The sequence below is a fragment of the Anabrus simplex genome, chromosome 1 (genome assembly GCF_040414725.1).
Source record: "Anabrus simplex isolate iqAnaSimp1 chromosome 1, ASM4041472v1, whole genome shotgun sequence".
Taxonomy (NCBI): domain Eukaryota; kingdom Metazoa; phylum Arthropoda; class Insecta; order Orthoptera; family Tettigoniidae; genus Anabrus; species Anabrus simplex.
In genome coordinates, this window is record NC_090265.1 from 18,866,258 (window position 1) to 18,886,573 (window position 20,316).

General features: G+C 38.0%; 1 protein-coding gene across 1 annotated transcript in view; it reads left to right on the forward strand.

Annotated features, from left to right (window-relative positions):
- Positions 1-20,316, forward strand: part of LOC136859701 (cilia- and flagella-associated protein 45) — a 219,737-nt gene that overhangs the window by 159,396 nt on the left and 40,025 nt on the right. Inside the window, exons 6-7 of the mRNA XM_067138711.2 lie at positions 1,099-1,272; positions 14,183-14,356. Of these exons, the coding sequence (XP_066994812.1) occupies positions 1,099-1,272; positions 14,183-14,356 (348 nt within the window). The remainder of the gene's footprint in view (positions 1-1,098; positions 1,273-14,182; positions 14,357-20,316) is intronic.

The following is a 20,316-nucleotide window of genomic DNA, read 5'->3' on the forward strand; positions in this document are numbered from 1 at the left end:
CCTTATTTTCTTCGGCCCAGCTAACCGATCTGTATAGAGCCACAGCAAGTGGTGGAGACTTTGCGTGTGCTGTGGGGAAGGGTAGCAGAGGTGTGTGTGTATATAAAACTTTATTATTTTTCTTTGCCAAGGTCATGGACCCTTAGGTATGATTCACCCGCATGCCGCACGCATTCATCAGTCTGGCATTCACTTCAGTGTTTGTTAGTTTCTTAGCGTGTAGTCAAATAATAAATTATTTTAATTGTATAATCACACCGGACTTCTTTTTAATTGTAATAAATATGTAATATTGTTCCTTTGGTGAAAGTTTTTTTTCTATAGTATTGAATCAAAATCTCAAAAAACTATTATTACCACACTGAAATTGATAAACTGTCAACTTTCAGCTCTCTGTCGAAATTCGCTCAGAGAGCATAAAAAAACCTTACACTTTTGTAGCTTTTTTTTGTTTTGATGTACAGTTTCCCCACCCTCCCCAGGCCACTATATTCCACAAACCCGGGTACTATTTTGTTTCTTATCTGTATACTATTTTCTTTGCCCCCGCACTTTTCATTCTCAATCGCTGCTGCTTGCTGGGTGACAGTTTTGTAGTGTTTCAATTTTATTGCTATTGAGAGACACATTTTATTGTATGTATTCTTGGTAACATGCTGTGCTTAACGAGTTTATCTATTCTATTTCACCATGCTAGTTTCTCGTTCAAGTTATATGTGATTATTTCACCTAAATATTTACATTTTTCTGCAGTTTTTATTTCTTGGTCCCAGCTTAATTTTGTGTGCAAGTGGAAGTTGAGTTAGCATAATTTCTGTTTTTTTCAAATGAAATTTTCGAACCAGTATTTTGAGCTATTTCCTGTAAAGATTTGATTTATTACTGTATAACATCATCTGCAGAATGCCATATCTGTGATTGCAGTTCTTTACTCATTTAATATACAGTATATAAGGAAATATACAGGTCCAATAATACTGACTTAATACAGGATCAGATAATGCTGCTTCATCTACTGTACCTGTAGATGTATGAATTACCATCTCTATCCATGGGAGTGTTTATGCTAACTAATAATAGCTCGTTATGAATTTGTAGGAGAGCCGACTCGTGAATGAGGCAGCGATGCAGGCTCGTCTAGAGGACATGGAAGCGTATCAGAAGAAATTGGCTGAGCAAGAAAAAGTTAAGGCCGAACTTATGCAGATAAATAAGCAGTTACAGTACTTCCAGAAGTTGGAGCGAGAGGAAGCGCACATGACTGATCTCAAGGTGAGTGATGAGTAGGGCCTGGACGTTGATACCATAAAAAAGTTTTTAAAATGCACTTAAAATTTTCAAAAATTACTTTAATAAATTACCTAAAAATTTGAAAAATGCACTATAAAATGATCTTATAATAATAAACTCACCAATATTTCAAAAATTACATCTTAAGCTCAAACTGAAAAGTCAATCAAAATAGATTTCTAGCAATTAACAACAGGTTTATGTTCACTTTAGTCTGAGTTGCACTGCACTGCAAATGTCATTCTGATGTTGTTAAATGTAAATGATCTGCGATTATCAGCCAAGTTTTTATATCTCAAAAAGCTGCATTCAACATCAACTGATGTGATCGGAACGTACTTGAAGTGAGAAAGTCCGTTTGCTGTTCAGTTCCATCTATGCAGTAGTTTTCACCAGAAAGAATGTCTGAGATTTTGCATAATGTTTTATATGATATAGATGTTGATTCCCATAGGGAACCAGAAATATTTGTCCCGAATGAGTAAATTTATAATACCAGTATAAATAGTCCGTTATTGGACATTATAAATTTTCCAGCTAAGTCATTTCTGGTTGCCAGCGTTTCACCCCCGTGTGCTAAGTTGGGCTCATCAGTTGGTACTTAGCACACCCACCAAGAAGCATGGCTACTGCATACCATGGAGGCCACTGCGTAGGCCACTTGGAGCCACCGGCAGTGCCAATGCACTATGAGAGACTTTGTCTCATTACCACAAATTGATGCCTGCTTGGCCATCAGATAAGTAATGGGCAGTTGCACACTACCGGTCAAGTTGTTCAAATTGCGTGCAAGGTTCTATTGGTTCCAACTTTGATTGGGAATTCTCCTCATATCACAGGAAGAATCCATTATATTATGAGAGGTCGCATGATTTTGCCTACATTTATTTTCTGTATCAGAAATATTGGACCTTAAGCAAGACAGACACCCTCGGCACCAATGTTCAACGCACAAACATTCAATTTTCTACTTGAAGATGCACTTGAAATATAGAATTCAATAGAAGCATCTGGACTTTGTATTCAGACCAGCATTTTGTACTTTTAACATGCAACTTTAATCATCAATGTAGAAAATCGCTGTGATACTATTCTTAGAGTCTATTTGCAACATGTGTAAACCTAAAAAAAATTATTTTTTAATGATCAACATAATTTTATCTATCAACATTTCATCCACTCCACCATTTTATATGTATATTACCACACCACATACACAGTTCACTCGTCTAATTTTTATTCCACAATGTAATTTTGTCTTAGGACTTTGGCAAATCAAAAGTGTATCTTATTTAGGCTACATAGGGCACATTATATATTAAGTTAGCTTTAGATCTCATGACCAGCTGAGGATGACCTCTGTGAAGGTCAAAATCGGTACTGCATAGTAACAAGACATAATAAAGTATTGATTAGGTGGACGGTACCCACTCTTTGTGATTGTGAAAATCTTAATTCAATATGGAACCAATTATGAAATTCATAACTTTGAAGGAAGAAGAAAAACCATATGGGTGGTTTCAACAAGATTCAGCCCCTGCTCATACAGCAGAAGATTCCCTTCTTACAATCTCGGAAGTGTTTGCAGACAGAGCGATCTGTGGTGGTCTGTTTCCCCCCTCGTTCTCCAGATTTAACAGTGTGTGATTTTTACTTGTGGGGTAAATTGAAAGAATAAAGTGTATTGAACAAATCCTCACACATTGGAGGAACTGAAAGAAAACATTACGAATGAAATCAGAAACTTTATGATGGCAGAACTCGCTTGCATCAGCCAGAAAGTGGTTACCAGATACAATGGGAGGATGACACTTCCAGCATCTTTTATAAGGTAAGATTTCATATGAGATTGTCATCATTATCTCATTGCTGAGCGCTGTGACCTCATTAGTAACTGCATCCTTAACGAGATTTTTCCATCGTGAGCGGTCTTCAGCCCTTCTTAAGCTATTGCGAAAAGGTAGACCGGTGATCTTCTTTGCTTGGTCTAACCCTGCCTCTTGGTCTTGTGCCTTCAGTTTTGCCTTGCAGAATGGTCTTTCCTAAATTGTCTCCTTCTCTCCTCAAAATGTGTCGTAGGAACTGGAGGTAACTTTTACTAACACGGGAAGATAAGCGTTTCGTGATGCTCAGTTCTTCTATAATGGAGGCATTTGTTCTTCTTTCTGTCCATGGTATGCGGAGTATTCTCCGCCAACACCACATCTCAAAGGCATCTATTCAGTTCTTGTCACTAGCCTTCACAGTCTAGGTCTCACAACTGTACAGGAAAACAGAAAATACCAGTTATTCCACCAGTCGTATTTTCACTGTTTTGGATAATGCCCGGTTCTGCCAGAACTTTGTAAGTTTAACCATTGTGGCACAACCTAGGACAATCCGTTGTTTTATTTCTTTGTCATAATTTCCCGTGTTACTGATTATGGATCCCAGATATACACAATCGTTCACCAACTCCAGATCTTTCAGGCATCCTGTTATTTGGATTGGGATTTGACTTTGTCATTTGATAACCATTAGTTTAGTCTTTTTCATGTTAATTTCTAGACCAAAATCCAAACTAATGATTGTCACTCTAGAGAGCAATTCATCAAGTTCTTGTCCACATCCTGCAATGAGTGTAGTATCATCAGCAAAGCGTAAATTGTTGATTTTCCTACCAGTGATTGAAATTCCACTATCCTAGCCATCCAGTGCTCTTCTCATTACATACTCTGTGTAGATATTGTAGAATTGGGGTGACAATATGCAACCTTGCCTGACTCCATTTGTCACATTGAAAAATTCTGAGCATTCACCATCCACCCTTACAGTTGCATTATGACTATTATAAAGACCTTTCAGTAATGACGTTAAGTGTTTTGGAACTCCACATTTATTGAGCACTTCCCACAGCTTGTCTCACTGACACAGTCGAAGGCCTTTCTATAATCGAGGAAACAAATATAGGCAGGGACACAGAACTTGCGGCATTTTTCAATTATCTTGCTCATGTTTGTTATTGACTCTCGTGTACCTTTACCTGCCACAAAACCAGCAGAAATCTGAGATTGCAAGAAAGTTTGCAGACACGCTCAAAGCAGGGCAGCCGCACACGCCGTAAGTCAGCTGAGGCAGCTGCCGTGTACAAGCAGCGTGCGTTTGGTCTTAGCTTGTATGAGAAACCCTGTATGCCCTTGTTACCCTTCCTCACAGCACATACTACATGCCGCTACTTGCTGTGGCACTGTACAAATCGGTTAGTTACGACGAACGACATTTTGTGCGTATTTCTGCTAAATATTTCTCTTAATAATTAAAGGGAAGAATCACCTGATAAGACAACAAGGTTTTTATAAACTGCTTTTTAAAAATAATTCCTAGTTTCAAGCAGCTAAATGGAATAAAAAAATGTTATTGAATAAAGAAAACAAATGGAGAGCGCATCATGAGGGGATTATTGTCTCGGGGGGCTTGAGTGTCACTCTGCCTGAATTAGATGAGGCTATTCCGACTCAGGAAATTATGAACCAGTTGCAAAGAGCTGAAAAGGGAAAATCAGGAGCTATTTCGGGTATCACATATGAATTCAGAAAAGAGGTGGGAGAGCAAAATGGCATGTGGGAAATTTTGACAAGGATATTCAATAAAATCTTTGAGAAAGGGGTATTCCCGAAAGCTTGGAAAGAGGGGATAATATGCCCTATATACAAAAATAAAGGGGACAGATTAAATCCTGAAAACTATAGGGGAATTACATTATTGGATACATTGGGCAAAGTATATACTGGTATACTAGCAAATAGACTAAGGAACTGGGTGGAGAGACATTCAATCCTGTCGAGATTTCAAAGTGGATTCCGAAAAGGGAGAAGAACACTAGATAATGTTTTCATAGCGAGAACGCTTATTGACAAATATATAAAGAAAAAAGGAGGTAAGCTCTATATAACATCAATTGATTTAGAAAAAGCATTTGATACTGTGAACAGGGGGGCAGTCGTTACTAGATTGAGACAGATTGGAGTGTCATGTAAAATGATAAGAGCTATAGAAAAGATGTATGCTGAAGTAAAGTGTACTGTGAAAGTGCAAGAAGGTGTAGTAGTAGGAGAGATTATCTCCAAAATGGGTTTGAAACAGTGGTGTAAATTGTCACCGATCTTATTCCTATTGCTCATTAACGATATACTAGAATTTGAAGTCGAGGAAAGATTTGCACTGCCATGTTTAGAAAATCAGGATATTCCTGGTCTTGTCTTTGCTGACGACATACTCCTGTTCACACTAACGCCAGTTACAATGCAAAAAAGTATTGATGGTATCGAGAAGTACTGTAAAGAATGGAATATGAAAATTAACGCACAGAAAACTAGAGTAATGGTGTGCAAAAAAGGGAACAAATTAGCAAAAAAGGAAAAATGGTATTTGGAAGGAGTAAAACTAGAAGTAGTTAACAAGTTAGAATATTTAGGAATTATAAAATCAGGAAATAGAAATTGGTCTGAACACATCAAGAGAGCAAAAATGATTGGTGCAGCAGCCCTAGCTAGTATTCGAATATTAGATAACAGAATGCCTAATATTGATTTTAGGGTACAAAGAAATGTGTTCAATGCTGTGATCAAATCTAAACTGTTATGCGGTGCAGAAGTGTGGGGCACGGAAAAGGAAATCGCAATGCTTGATTCAATTACTAGTAGATTTATTAAAATAATTACAGGTTTACCAACATGTACAGCAAATAGTGGAGTTAGATTACTGTGTACAGGCATTAATATAAAGGTGGATATAGTTAAGAGAGTAATAAAATATTGGTTTAGGGAGAAATTCTATATTTAGCTCACCTGCACCAAATGAGGTACCAGAATGGTTACTGGGCAGGCAACTTAAAGAAAGTACTAGAAGAAATTGGGATGGGGAACTATTGGGACAAAGATTTAGAAGAAAGAAAAGTCTGTAGGAAAGTGGCACAGAGGGTAGCAGATATAGAAATACAAATGCTAAGAGCTGAGGGTAATAATAGGAAAACTCTGGAGGAATTCATGAATATATATCCAGGTATGAAAATAATACATGATAACTTAACCAAAAGAGAATACAGGGCATTGATTTGGTGGCTGATGGGAGTTTATAAAAATAAGGCTCTTACAGAAGTGGCAAATACATGTTTATTGTGTGAGAAGGAGTTAGGAAATGCACATTTCTTGAGACAGTGTGAAAGTATAAGAGCATTACGGGTTAAATACTTGGAAGCGGAAGAGATAAATAAGATGGAAAGAGAATCTGAATATTATACTCTTGTCAAATTAACGAACAGGGAATGGAGAAGGCCAGGGAAACGATCAAAATTATTGACAATTGTAAAAAGCTTGTGGGAGAAGAAAATAAAAGTGGTGAATGAGGGAAGGGTAAATGATGATGAAAGTGATGAAAGAGGGGTACACAGATATGGAATATTATAGAGTTCAAGTCAGTAATAGTAAGGGCGGCAATAATTACAAATTTAGTATTATGTCCCGTTTTTATGTTCAGTTTTGTTCCTTTGCTCCTTATGTATTGTATATTTTATAATTAGGTGTATTTTAGTTCGTTGATAAGTAAGTCATATTGTATTCCTTCTAATTTGTGTTGTTGGTAAACTGTTTGCCTGCCTGTTGGATTTTTTTTTTGTTAGATAGCATTTGGCTGGTGATGTAGAGTTGGAAGAGGGGGAGATAGACCTGACCTATCTCAAGCTAAGTGCTGATTAAGTACGTCTGCACGTGTAGAGTAGAGTAAGGTAGTAAGTAGTATTAAGTTAGAGGAAGTAAGTTGTCAGTGAGACAGCGAAAGATGAGCCGAGACATAACACCGTCTGAGCAGAAGAATACAGACGTGTTGGCCTACATGCAGAGCTGGCATCTGCACACATGAGGGCTGTTACATGAAGGAGTGGTGAGGAATAACATTGACAACTTAAGTGGTCGGTGAGGTTTCGGTTTCCGAGCCTCGTGAGACATGTCTGGTCGTGACATCCCAGGGAAGGGTGATTGCAGCTCCTCACCAGGGGGGGGTGTCGCGGCCGGACAGATTTAGGATAGAATTAGTATAGATTTAATGTACTAAGTAGTTAGTTATAGGCTAATTTAGATGTAGGGAGTTGCCCTAACATGTGAGCTGGTCATCCGTCCATGTTAGAGGCAGTTTAGTAGATTTAGTTAAGGGTAGCGCCTTGCATAGTGTCCGGTATTCTGCCTCTGTGTGTGTGGGGGGGAGCACAAAGTTAGTTGTAAGATTAGAGGGTTATAGGATTGGCCCTTACATGTGGACTGGTCATCCGCCTGTGTAAGGGGCCGCTTAGTAATTTAATTGGTGTATTTTAGTTAAGACTGTAACTGTTCAGTTTCATTGGGTTTAAGGGTTCTTTGTTATGTAATTTAATTGTAAACATGTATCTGGGCTAAATGCCTCCAATGTTGAATAAAAAAATTACTTACTTAAAGTCAAATTTTTTTTTATTTTCTCCACAAATTGAGGGAGCGTCTGCCCCCACTCACCACCGCTGAACAAGCATATCTGTGGTTGTTAATATTTCTATCACCAATTTTCATGCCCTTTCTAGACTTACCCAAACCAGCCGTTTTGTTGACTGCTTCTACATACATGTTGAAAATTGAGGTTATAGAATACAATCTTGACAAGTCCCTTTTTGGATGTTGAACCAATCCATACATCTCGTGAACTACCAGTCTGTAAAGCTATGTCATACCAAGATGGCGACTACTGTGTGTGAGTCTGTGATATCCGTAGTAGATAATGGTGTAAGATGCAGTGAAAAATGTGGCAAATGCAGAAGAGTAGTTAAAAATGGGATTCTGTGTCGTAAGTGTGATGAATGGTACCATTTTCGTTGTGCAAATATTGTAAATAGGACTGATATTGAAGAAAGTGAGTGGCTGTGTCCCGAGTGTAAACAAACTGATAGTGAGGCAGAACAACAAGAAAGAGAGACTTACGAAACTATAATTAAGATTTTAGGAGTGCTACAAGAGGACTTATGCGCCCTGAAACATGAAAATGAATGCTTAAAGGACAGAATAAAGAAACTGGAAGATAAAGAAGACATTGGAGAAGAAAGATCGCCGTGGACGGAAGTGACGCGTGGCCACTTTTAGGCCTAATGTTAAACATATGGGAGAAACTACGTACAACTTAAAACCGGGAAAAAACTCTTTGCAGTGCCAAAATAGATTTCAGTTATTGCAGCAAGTTCCAGAAGAAGACACACCAAGTTTTCCAAATAATTTTAAATCCAGTGGAGGTAAGAAAACCAACCGAAAGTCAAGATCGCCAAAGATTCATCTCTACGCAGACAGTCAAGGGCGGGGTATGGCAGAAGGCATCAAGGATGAGCTGCAGAATCCAGAGACTGAGGTTTTAGGACTAATAAAACCTGGTGCCAAAACTGAAGACGTCCTTTCAAGTTGTGATCCTGTGTCAGAGAAGGACAATTATGTGGTGATTGTGAGTGGTACAAATGACATTGCTGCAAATGAAGGTGAGGAACTAATTACAACTCTCAAAGGTAAGATTTCCAAACTACCTGACTAAAAAGTAATTGTAGTAAATGTGCCACCCAGGTATGACCTTTTAGAGGACTCATGTGTGAACAAAGCTGTACATGATGTAAATATAAAAATCAAGAGATTATGTAAGAGTTTTAGAAATGTCTATGTAGTAGATACTTTAGGTCTTGGCAGGCAAATGTTCACTAGACATGGGTTACATCTAAATGGTAATGGAAAAGCAACTCTCTGTAGACAAATTGCTACAATTATCAACAGAGATTTGCAAACTAATCGGTACTTAAGAAAACCCATACCACTAAACTGGCACATACAGGGAAACTTGCCAGAAAACCCAGACCCTTAAATCAAGATCTATGTACAAGGATCTGGGTTCCAGGGAAGTTCTCAACTCATGAGTCAAACGTTACCCAATTGCAACAGTCAAGTTTTAGGGAGGAAGGAGGTCTGAGATTGCTCTTGGTAAACTGTCAGAGTGTAGTAAATAAACAATTAAAATTCGGTACATTGATGGAATCTTATGAGACGGATGTGGTGATAGGAGTGGAATCGTGGTTGAGAGAAGGGGTGGGTAATACAGAAGTATTTCCAGAAGGGTATACAGTCTATCGTAGAGACCGAGGAGATAAAAAAGGAGGAGGGGTATTTATTCTGGTGAAGGAAACTTATTGTTTGCATGAATGGTTTACTGATGAAAGGGATGAAATATTAGGGATAAAATTAGTTTGTGATAATATGAAGGAGGTAGGAATTATAGGAACATATAGGCCTGGAAGAGAGGAAAGAGATATGGAAATATTTGAGAAAATAATAGATTATACTCATAAAAACAATAATGATACGGTAATAATTGGGGGAGATCTAAACTTGCCTGAATTTGAATGGAATGGAGCTGCAAGTGAAGCCCATGAACAGAAACTGGCAAATAAGTTAATTTGGGAGGGAGGATTTACACAAGTAGTACAAGAACCAACTCGTCTCAATAACTTGCTAGATGTATTCTTGGTTAAACCATGGGAAATTGTTGATAAAACTGAGGTAATTGAAGGAATAGGTGACCATAAGGCTGTAATAATGGATGTAGGATTCGTACCAAAAATGCTTAATAAGAGGGTCACAAAAGACAAGAAATTATACAGAAAAACTAAAGTTGATGAATTTGGGACTTACCTTAAATCACAATTCAGTTGTTGGATAAGTGAAGGGAATAATGTGGATACACTTTGGGCTAAATTTAAAGGAATAATTTGGGAAGGAGAGAAGAGATTTGTACCTGTTAAGAAGGGTAAAATGACCTCAGACCCTGTTTATTACACAAGGGAAATAAGAAAATTAAAAAGAAAATGTAGAATAGTAAACAGGAAAATCAAAGAGGGTAGGGAGAATAGAGAAACTAGAAAACAACTAATGAGGGAACTGAATAGAGTGAAAAAGGAAGCAAAAGAGAATTATATGAATGGCATTCTTCAAGAGGGTAATGACCACAAAGGGAAATGGAAAAAGCTGTATTCATATATTAGGAATCAAAAAGGAAAAGGAATCCAAATTCCTACAATGGTGGGAGAAGGGGGTGAACACTATTTATCAGATACTGAGAAAGCAAACCTCTTTAGTAGGGAATTCCGAGATTCAGTAGAAGATTGTCAGGACTTGGAAACCGTAACAGAAGATGGAGAGGGAGAGACACAGAGGGAAACAAGAAGCTTCTCATTCACAAATGAAGATATTTTCAGAGAAATCCAACTGCTTCAGCAAGGAAAAGCAGCAGGAAGTGATCAAATTACTGGGGAGGTATTAAAGACAATGGGGTGGTATATAGTGCCTTATTTAAAATTTCTCTTTGACTATGTCATAAATAATAGTGCAATACCAAAGGAATGGAAGGAATCTATAATAATACCAATTTATAAAGGAAAGGGTGATAAAAGGAAACCAGAGAACTACAGACCAATCAGCCTGACCAGTATAGTTTGTAAGATACTGGAGAGTTTAATAGCAAAGTACATCAGAGGGATATGTGATGATAAAAATTGGTTCATGAGGAGCCAGTATGGATTTAGAAAGAAATTTTCTTGCGAGGCACAACTGGTGGGATTTCAGCAGGACATATCAGATCAGTTAGATTCAGGAGGCCAGTTAGATTGCATAGCCATAGATCTTTCCAAAGCCTTTGATAGAGTGGAACATGGAATATTATTAAAGAAATTGGAGGGAATAGGATTGGACGTAAGGGTTATACGTTGGATAAGAACATTTCTAAATTCAAGGGTTCAGAAAGTCAAAGTAGGAAATAATATATCACAGGAAGAGAAAGTCTGGAAGGGAATTGCACAGGGTAGTGTAATCGGTCCGTTACTTTTCTTAATATACGCGAATGACTTAGGGAACAATATAACATCGAAAATAAGATTGTATACAGATGACATAATTGTTTATATGGAAATAAGTAATATTGAGGATTGTTCAGAATTACAAAGGGACCTTGACAGTATCCAGGAATGGGTTGAAGAAAATAATATGAAGATTAATGGAGCCAAATCAACTGTTACAACTTTTACAAACAGGAGCTTTAAAACTGAATTTGAATATACTTTGGATGAGGTAGTTATCCCAAAAGATGGCAAGTGCAAATACTTAGGTGTGAGATTTGAAAGTAATTTGCACTGGAAGGGTCATGTTGATGACGTTGTTGGGAAAGCATACAGATCGTTACATGTCATAATGAGGCTACTTAAAGGATGCAACAAAGAATTAAAATAAATGTTACTTAAGTATGGTTCGTCCATTATTGGAATATGCAAACAGTGTTTGGGATCCTCACCAAGAATACCTAATAAAAGAACTAGATGGTGTGCAGAGGAAAGCAGAAAGGTTTGTAACAGGGGATTTCAGGAGAAAGAGTAGTGTATCAGAAATGTTAAAGGAACTTGGGTGGGAAACCTTAAGTAAGAGAAGGGAGAAAAGTAGACTTATAGGATTATATAGAGCCTATACAGGAGAAGAAGCATGGGGAGATATCCGTGAGAGGCTTTGGTTGGAAAATAATTATATTGGTAGAACTGACCACAAGTACAAAATTAGAAGGAATTTTAGCAGAAGCGATTGGGGTAAATTTTCTTTCATTGGGAAGGGCGTGAAGGAGTGGAGCAGTTTACCAGGGGTAGTGTTTGATCCTTTTCCAAAATCTGTACAGATATTCAAGAAGAGAATAAACAACAACAGAGATAATAAATTAAATGTTAGAGGGCATTCGACCAGTGCAGGATATTGTAAATAATAAATGTGTGTGATTAAATTAATTCCATCCCCTGGTCTAAGGAGTTTGGACAGCCCAAGTAGGGGACTGCCTGTAGGGGTGAAGTACAGTGGGGACTTCGAGGGCCCTGGGACCGCTACGGTAGCTGTGAAGGCCCTTCAGGAACTCTGAAAAGTGGTGGCAAAAGGGGCTCTGGTTAAGACGCAGCAGGTCGTTATGCTACTTAGGTTCCAAAATGGGTAAAATATAAATATGTAAATAAATTCAATGTTAATTTTAATCTTATACCAGTTGTATAGTATTATTAGAAGTAATTTCACATACCGTATTGTATATGAGTTGACTATGTTTGTAAGATATTATAAGTAGAATTTTGTAAACAATATAAATTTATTAAGGATGATGTGTGTGTTTAATAGAAAAAATTATTAGCGTAAATTGTATAATATTGTATTCTAGGAAAATTTTCTTCGTCTCCTGTTAATTTAAAATTTAGTGCTTGACAATAATGTATTTTAGTGTACCATTTGCCACCGAGGTAGACACCTCATTTGCAAATAAAGAGATTTTGATTTGATTTGATGTTGCTACTCTACATCATATAAAAATGGTGAGATAATCTTTTTGTTTCATTACTTGTCTTTCAATGAACACATCCCTACAAGGTGCCCAGCAACTAGCAAGAGACCCCTGTTAACCTCTTAACTGGGCATGACGGTATATATTCGTACACTAAATGTTACAGGGTAATGAGCATGATGAATATATACATACTCATCTTTTACTGTGAATATCTCCTGGGTATGAAGAGCTACTTTGCTGCATCGTGTATTGTCATCTTAATTGTTGTTTTTCCCGCTCGATGACAGCAAATACCACATGTCACACTTCTTGAAGCTTATTTGTTTTTATTTTACAACTGTGCGGTGCTACTTGTCCGCAGTAGACCAAATATGGCAGCATTTAGTTCAAAGCGTAAGTTCAAAACGCTCGAAGGAGACGAGATTATTCAACACTTAGAGAATGATTGTGACGATTTATCTTCTCAGAAATCCAAAGATAAGTGGTTTGATACAATTGAAGGTGAGTCTGATAGCAAAAGTGGTTCATAAAGTGAGAATGAAGAGCAAGGTGAACAACGTGACGAATCAGATGAGGGCGAAGTGCTAGACATCTTTCAACATTTCCCGCCGCGTAGTGTTTCACGTCAGAAATTCGTATTTTCTGGTGCTAGTGGTGTAAATGTGGACTTTGATGATGAATCCAATGTGTTGGAATATTTTGAACGGTTCATAGGTGATGATACGTTTCAACTTATTGCCGAACGGACCAATGTGTATGCTAAACAGATTTTAGAAGCCCATCTGAACTTGAAACCACGGTCACAAGCGAGAGATTGGGTGGATACAAATCCAACTGAGATAAAAACTCTAATTGGACTTCTAATGCTGCAGGGGGTAGTTCATAAGCCAGAAAACAGTATGTATTTCTCAAAATAGGAAAGTATCACAACCCCTTACTTTTCGAAAATTATCTCTGTGACAAATCACTGCAGTTCTAGTGATCTAAATGACGTAATGGACCGTGAAGTTAATGTAAAATCTTTCATAATGTCACTAGCATGATGTGTAATTCCTAAATATTCCTTTCTTTTATTTGTTTTAATTTTAGGTGCTAACATATGAAGAAAACACTCAAATTTCAACCAGGTAAATTACCTTGCAGTTAATGAAAAATGGTTCAGAATATCACATGCATGATATGATATTTATAAATACCCCTTGCTTTTATTTGTTTCAACTTTAGGCTATAAAATATGGGCCAAGCTCGGAAATTCCAAACAGGTAAATGGCTTGCAGTTAATGTAAAAATGGTTGAACATTCCTCTAACATTAAAATTAATTAATCAAAATGCCTTTATTTTACTTTTTGTATCACAGATGAATGATACTAGTGATATTACTAACTTTTTTGAATATCCTACTGTGTAACAACAATCTGCTGAAAAAATACACAGGGCAGGCTACACCAGGCACATCTATAATACTCAGTTAAGAGGTTAAAGTGAAAATATGATGTATTGTTACAGATCCAAGAATTCATGCGCCAGAAAGCAGAACGAGAAGCAGCTCGTGAGGAAGAACTCAGGCTTTCGGCAATTGCCAAAGAACGGGAGATAGCGAGACTGCGGGCCTTGCAGGAAAGACAACAGGATGTTCAGGCTAAGCTGGACGAGATAAGCGCCCAGCGAACGCAAGATGAGGTATCTAAGTCTTAATTGTCTGATTACATTCCTAATATATTTCCTGTGTCTATTAATTTCAGAGTAAGTAACATACAGCCTATCATTACAGTATCCTGTAAGGAACTATAAATGTTTATTGATAAGGTAAACTGCTGCTTTTATAACATTTTCACATATGCTGAAAAATCAAGTTATTTATAGCAGACAGATACACAATGACAGGTCAGCATCAGAAGAGAGAATAATAGGAAAGGAGATATGAACAAAAATACACTGTCGTCTTCAAGTAGATGTATGTACTGCCAGCTCCTTGGCTGAATCGTCAGCATAGTAGCCTTTAGTTAAGAGAGCCCCAGGTTCGATTCCTGGCCAGGTCGGGGATTTTAACTTTGTCAGGCTCGGGGAATGGGTGTTTGCCTTCATTTTAGTACCCAGCTTCATCTACACACAACACATCAAACTACAAACCACCACAGAAATACGAAGTAGTGAATACATCCCTCCACATAGGGTTGGTGTCAGGAAGGGCATCCGGTCATAAAACTTGGCTAAATCCATATATAAAGTGCCGACCCTGGGTAATTAGGAAAAAACGGCCAGGAAAAAGATGTATATATCTACTGTTTTTGTTGTTGTTGTTGTTGTTGAATTCTAAATAATACTAATTATCTTCTTCTTCTACTGCTCCCCCCCCAGCGCATGCACACACACATACACACACACACACACACACACACACACACACACACACACACACCCCACCGTTGGGCCCTGTTTTACGGCCGGATGCCCTTCCTGACACCAACCCTATGTGGAAGGATGTAATCAGTAATCACTATCACATTTTTCTGTGGTGTGGTGTCCGAAAATGAAGAGGAGAGTTTTGGGACAAACACAAACAACAGTCTCTGAGGCAGAAGAATTAATCACATGCGATTAAAATTCCCGACCTGCCCCAGAATTGAACCTGGGACCCTCTGAACTGAAGGCCTCAGCGCTGACCATTCAGCCAAGAAGTTTGGAAACTAGGAAGATGGTGTCCAAGGGGATCAAGAAAGTTAAGAAGGAACAAGGAGATCAACTACTCAGGAAGATAAATAATGACTTTGCTAAGAACAACATGAGAAACTATTATCAGATCTTCAGGGAGAAGGTAAACAGGTATGACCCCCCAACTTCCAATTTCAGGACAAAAAAGGGAACATGGCATATAGTAATAGGGGCAACTGTGGTATTCTAGTAGAATATTTCAAGGAACTTCTGAATTGCAAAGAACCATGCCAAAAGATGGCATTTGATGGTGGACTGAAGTCATCCCCCAACCCTAACTCTAAACCCCCATCTATAAGCAAGATCCAGACAATACTAACTCATATGGAAAATAACAAGCTGAATTATGGAAGTATGCAAGTAAAAATGCAATTGTCCCATTCCAAAAAACTTTTTGAAGAGATATGGAAGAATGAGGTTATTCCAGAAGAATGGAAAACGGCCCTGATACACTCTCTTTACAAAAAAAGGTTCGAAATCGGATCCCAACAACTACAGAGGGATTTCACTGGTGGATGTGACATACAAGATATTGTCCAGAGCATTATTGCAAAGAGCTGAACCTCAGTTGGTCGCTAACTGGGGAGTATCAAGCTGGGTTTAGGAAAGGAAGATCTTGCCCTGAACAGACCTTAAACCTTAGAAACATTTTAGCATACCAGAAGCAGAGAGCGGAACCGTATATAGTGACTTTTGTAGAGTTCCAAAATACTTACAATTCCATAGACAGAGAGTTGTTGTTAGATATTTTGGAGGAGTTTGGTTTGGATGGGAAAACTTTAAACATCATCAAGGAGACGCTCATGAATATGTCCTCTAAAATCAGATTCATGGGAAAACTATCAGAACCTTTTGAGGTCAGAACAGGGGTCCGGCAAGGGGATGGTCTCTCCCCTCTGTTGTTCAACTGTGCACTTGAAAAAGTTGTGAAGGAATGGAATGCAAGAACGAGAAGGGGAATAAGTCTTGGAACAAAAAACAAAGGAATCACGATTAAGGGGAGAGACCCAGCTTAACACGGGAAAATAGCCCAATATTCATTCGATTGTTATAAATGCTACAAACGTTGTTGACAAACGCTGCACATATCTCAGTATTGGCATGCTTCCAAACAATCAGAAGCAACAATAATGTCAAAATTCTAATTATAACAATTTTAAATGAAATGTTCAATATTTCCCACCTTTTTAACAATATACCACGGTTTCCTTCATAACTCTCTTACTGTTTCACGGATAATTATGAATTTTTCAGGATTTCCTCCCATAGTGTTGTACTACAATCTCTACCTCATTCAGATCAATAGGATTTATATTAGATTTCATATATGGTAACATATTTATTTACAAAAATATTAATATTTTCAGGTGCTCGGAATAAAAACTCGACAAAAATATCTAAATCACAGTCTATATTAGTGATTGAGGTTCATTTTATAGGTGGAGGTTTGATAAACAGTTTAAGAAAGGAAAAGTATGAAAATTCTTACAATCTTGGAATTTATAATGGAAACAGTGATACATTGTTAAAAAGGCGGGAAATTTTGAACATTTTATTTTAAAATATTATAATTATTGGAATTTTAAAATTATTGACGTTGCTTCTGGTTGCCAGGAAGCATGCCAATACTGGGATATGTGCAACAATTGTCAACAACAATTGTAGTATATTTAACAATCGAATGAATATTAACCTTGTTTTTTCCTTTGTTAAGTGTTTGGCATTTGCTGACGACTTGGCGCTGCTCACAGAAACGTGGGAGGAAGCAAAAGAACGAATTGCCGAATTACAAGAGAAGGGAGGGAAGATAGGACTTAAGATTTCTTTCAAAAAGACGAAGATCATGACGAATATACTTGATAATCCTAAGAGAATTAAAGTAGGAGCTCAAAAAATAGAGGTGGTGAAGAGTTTCAAGTACCTAGGGGAATGGATTGAATGGAACAACCTTGAAGGGAAAGCAATGGAAGCGAGAAGGACTAAACTGGAACTAGCTTTCCAGAAAACCAAAAACACATGCAATAAGAAAGCCCTCTCTTAGAACACCAAAGTAAGGCATTATAACACAGTAATTAAGCCGGAAGCACTCTATGCAGCAGAGACACTAGTCTTGGGGAGGAAAGGGCAATTGGAGAAATTGGAAATTGGAGAGGAAAATATTGAGGAAGATCATGGGTCCCAAATTCCAAAATAACAAACAAGTTTTTTATAGAAATGAATCCCTCTACGTAAAGTCGGAGAGACTCTCGAATGCCATGAGGAAAAGGAGGATTGATTTCTATGGACACATATTCTGAATGAATCCTGACAGATTAACTAAACAGATCTTTGACTTGTTTTACTAAAAAAAAAGTCTAAACCCAATTGGGTTAAGGAAGTTGAAAAGGGTCTGAGAGATCTTAACATTACCAAACTCATGTTAAAGAATGGTACAGCCAAAACTGTGACCAAAGACAAAACTAAGAGGTTCCAAGTTAAGAACAACACCAGAAAACCGATTCAGATATCAGAGGAGGAAAGGAGGAGGAGATCAGTTAGAATGAAGAAGTATTGGGAGAAGAAAAGCGCTCAAGCATCTAAGAAGTGATTGATCTGATGTACCCCAAAATGGGCGATTTGAAATGAATAATAATAATAATAATAATAATAATAATAATAATAATAATAATAATAATATTGATTTTTTTCAATTGTGATGTTGTACTTTAGAATTACGTTCCTAAATAGAGCTAGCGTGTGAACATGCCAATGTTATTATCCAAAGGGCATTTTGTCAATTAATATTTTTCTTCTATTGGTCATCTTGTTCATTAAATGAATGCTACAGAGCAAGATGTCACGTAAACATCGCGAGGAGGAAGAGGAAAGTATTCTGCAATTTCTTCTTGATAGTGATGATGAAGATAACTCAGAATTATCTGGTAGTGCGTCTGAGAATTGTGACTCCGCTCGTGAAAAGGATAGAGAGGATGAAGATAACCTCACCAAATCGAACAACTGGAACTGGAATTTGGCCAGTAATGTTCCAGGTAGCAGGTTGGGACCCTCTGCGGAGGCAGCCCTACCCAGGGAGTGGCGCCCCTGCCTATGTGAGTCCCAGAGCACACTGACCCGGTGTGTATCATCTGGTAAGGGTCCCAGCTCAGGGTTACGGGTGAAGACCTCAACGGCACTGAAGGCGGAGATGAAGATAATTGGTACGGCGGAACTGGCGGAAGAGGCATCCTTGCTTTTTGGGATAGTTGGTGTCAGGTCAGAATATATTCTGCTATCGTATGTGACAGTAGACGGTACTACCTGCGACTGTCTGGCCGAGGGTCTGGCGGCCGATACCAAACCAGGCAAACTAAGGGAAAACCAATAGCTGCGAGCAGAGGAGTTTTCCCTTAGAAGATTGGATAAGATGAGACCTTTGTGTGGGAAATAACACATAAATTCATCAGCTGCTGCCTTGCAGTGAGGCAGGGGACTGCCAAAGGCTAAGGGAGACCACCCTGAAAGAAAATCCTCTAGTACGTTAGACCTAGCAAGTCAGTACAGGAGTACAATGCAGTTGCTTTCAAAATGGAAACGAGCCTCGGAAAGAAACATTCTGAATGTCGACAATACTTCAAGTACTCTTGGAACTAATGACGATGTCATGTCCGATGTTCATTCAAGATGCACGAGAAGACCCAATCATAGAAACAAGCTTCGGATTGGAACCTTAAACATTATGACTCTAACAGGAAAATGCAACGAAATCACGGATTTAATGAACCGTAGACATGTTCACATCCTAGGGCTAAGTGAAACCAAATGGAAAGGTTACAACACAAGAATGTTAGAGGACGGATATAAATTATACTGGAGTGGTAATCCTGCAGTGGCGAGGAATGGAGTTGGTTTTATACTCCATAAAGACATTGATAGTGTAACAGATGTCTCCTTCATCAATGAGAGATTAATCAAAGCTAAAATATACCTAAATGGAGAAACTCAAACTGTAATCCAAGTTTATGCTCCCCAGCAGGGTTGTAGCGATGACCAAAAAGCAAGCTTCCTAGAAAAACTAGAGGACATCATTGATGAAGAGAACATAATGATAATTGGGGACTTTAATGCCCAGGTAGGAACTGATAGGTCAGGTTATGAAGGCATTATTGGTCCATATGGATTTGGTAATGAAAGTGAGAAGGGTGAACTTCTGCTTGATCTATGTACACGAAACCAACTTCTGGTGAAGAACTCGTGGTTTCAGAAACGGGATAGCCACAAGATAATGAGATACAGTTGGGACGGTCAGTATAGATCAGTGATAGACCTTATCATCACAGATAGGTCAAGTGGAGAAAAGGTGCATGATGTAAAAGTGATACCTAGTGAGAGCCTTGATAGTGACCATAGACTCCTCATTGCAGACCTAAAAGTCACCAAACCTATCATTAAAGTAGACAAGAAGAAAAAACCACGAATTAAAGACTGGAAATTGAAAGATGTGGAAGTCAAACAGCAGTTTCAAGAGGAAATCAGAGCTAAAATACCAGTAACAGACACAAAGAAAGGTAATGAAGAATGGAATGATTTTAAGACAAGCCTAGTTGGTAGCGCAGATGAAATATGTGGAACAACAAGTAGAAGAGTTAGAGAGAAAAGAACATCTTGGTGGAATGATAAAGTGAAAGAAGCCATAAGGAAAAGGAATAAAGCCAATAAACTTCTTGATGTGGCTAAGTCTGACAGAAGAATCAACAGTGACCAAATAGACAACAATAAATTGGAAGAGATAGCAAAGGAATATAGATACAGAAAGCTGGAAGTCAGGAGAATTGTACTGGAAGAAAAAGAGAAAAGTTGGAAAGAATTTACAACTAAACTGGAAGAAGACAGTAAAGGGAATATGAAAATGATATATCGAATAGTTAAAAGTAAAAGATCAGATAAAGAAG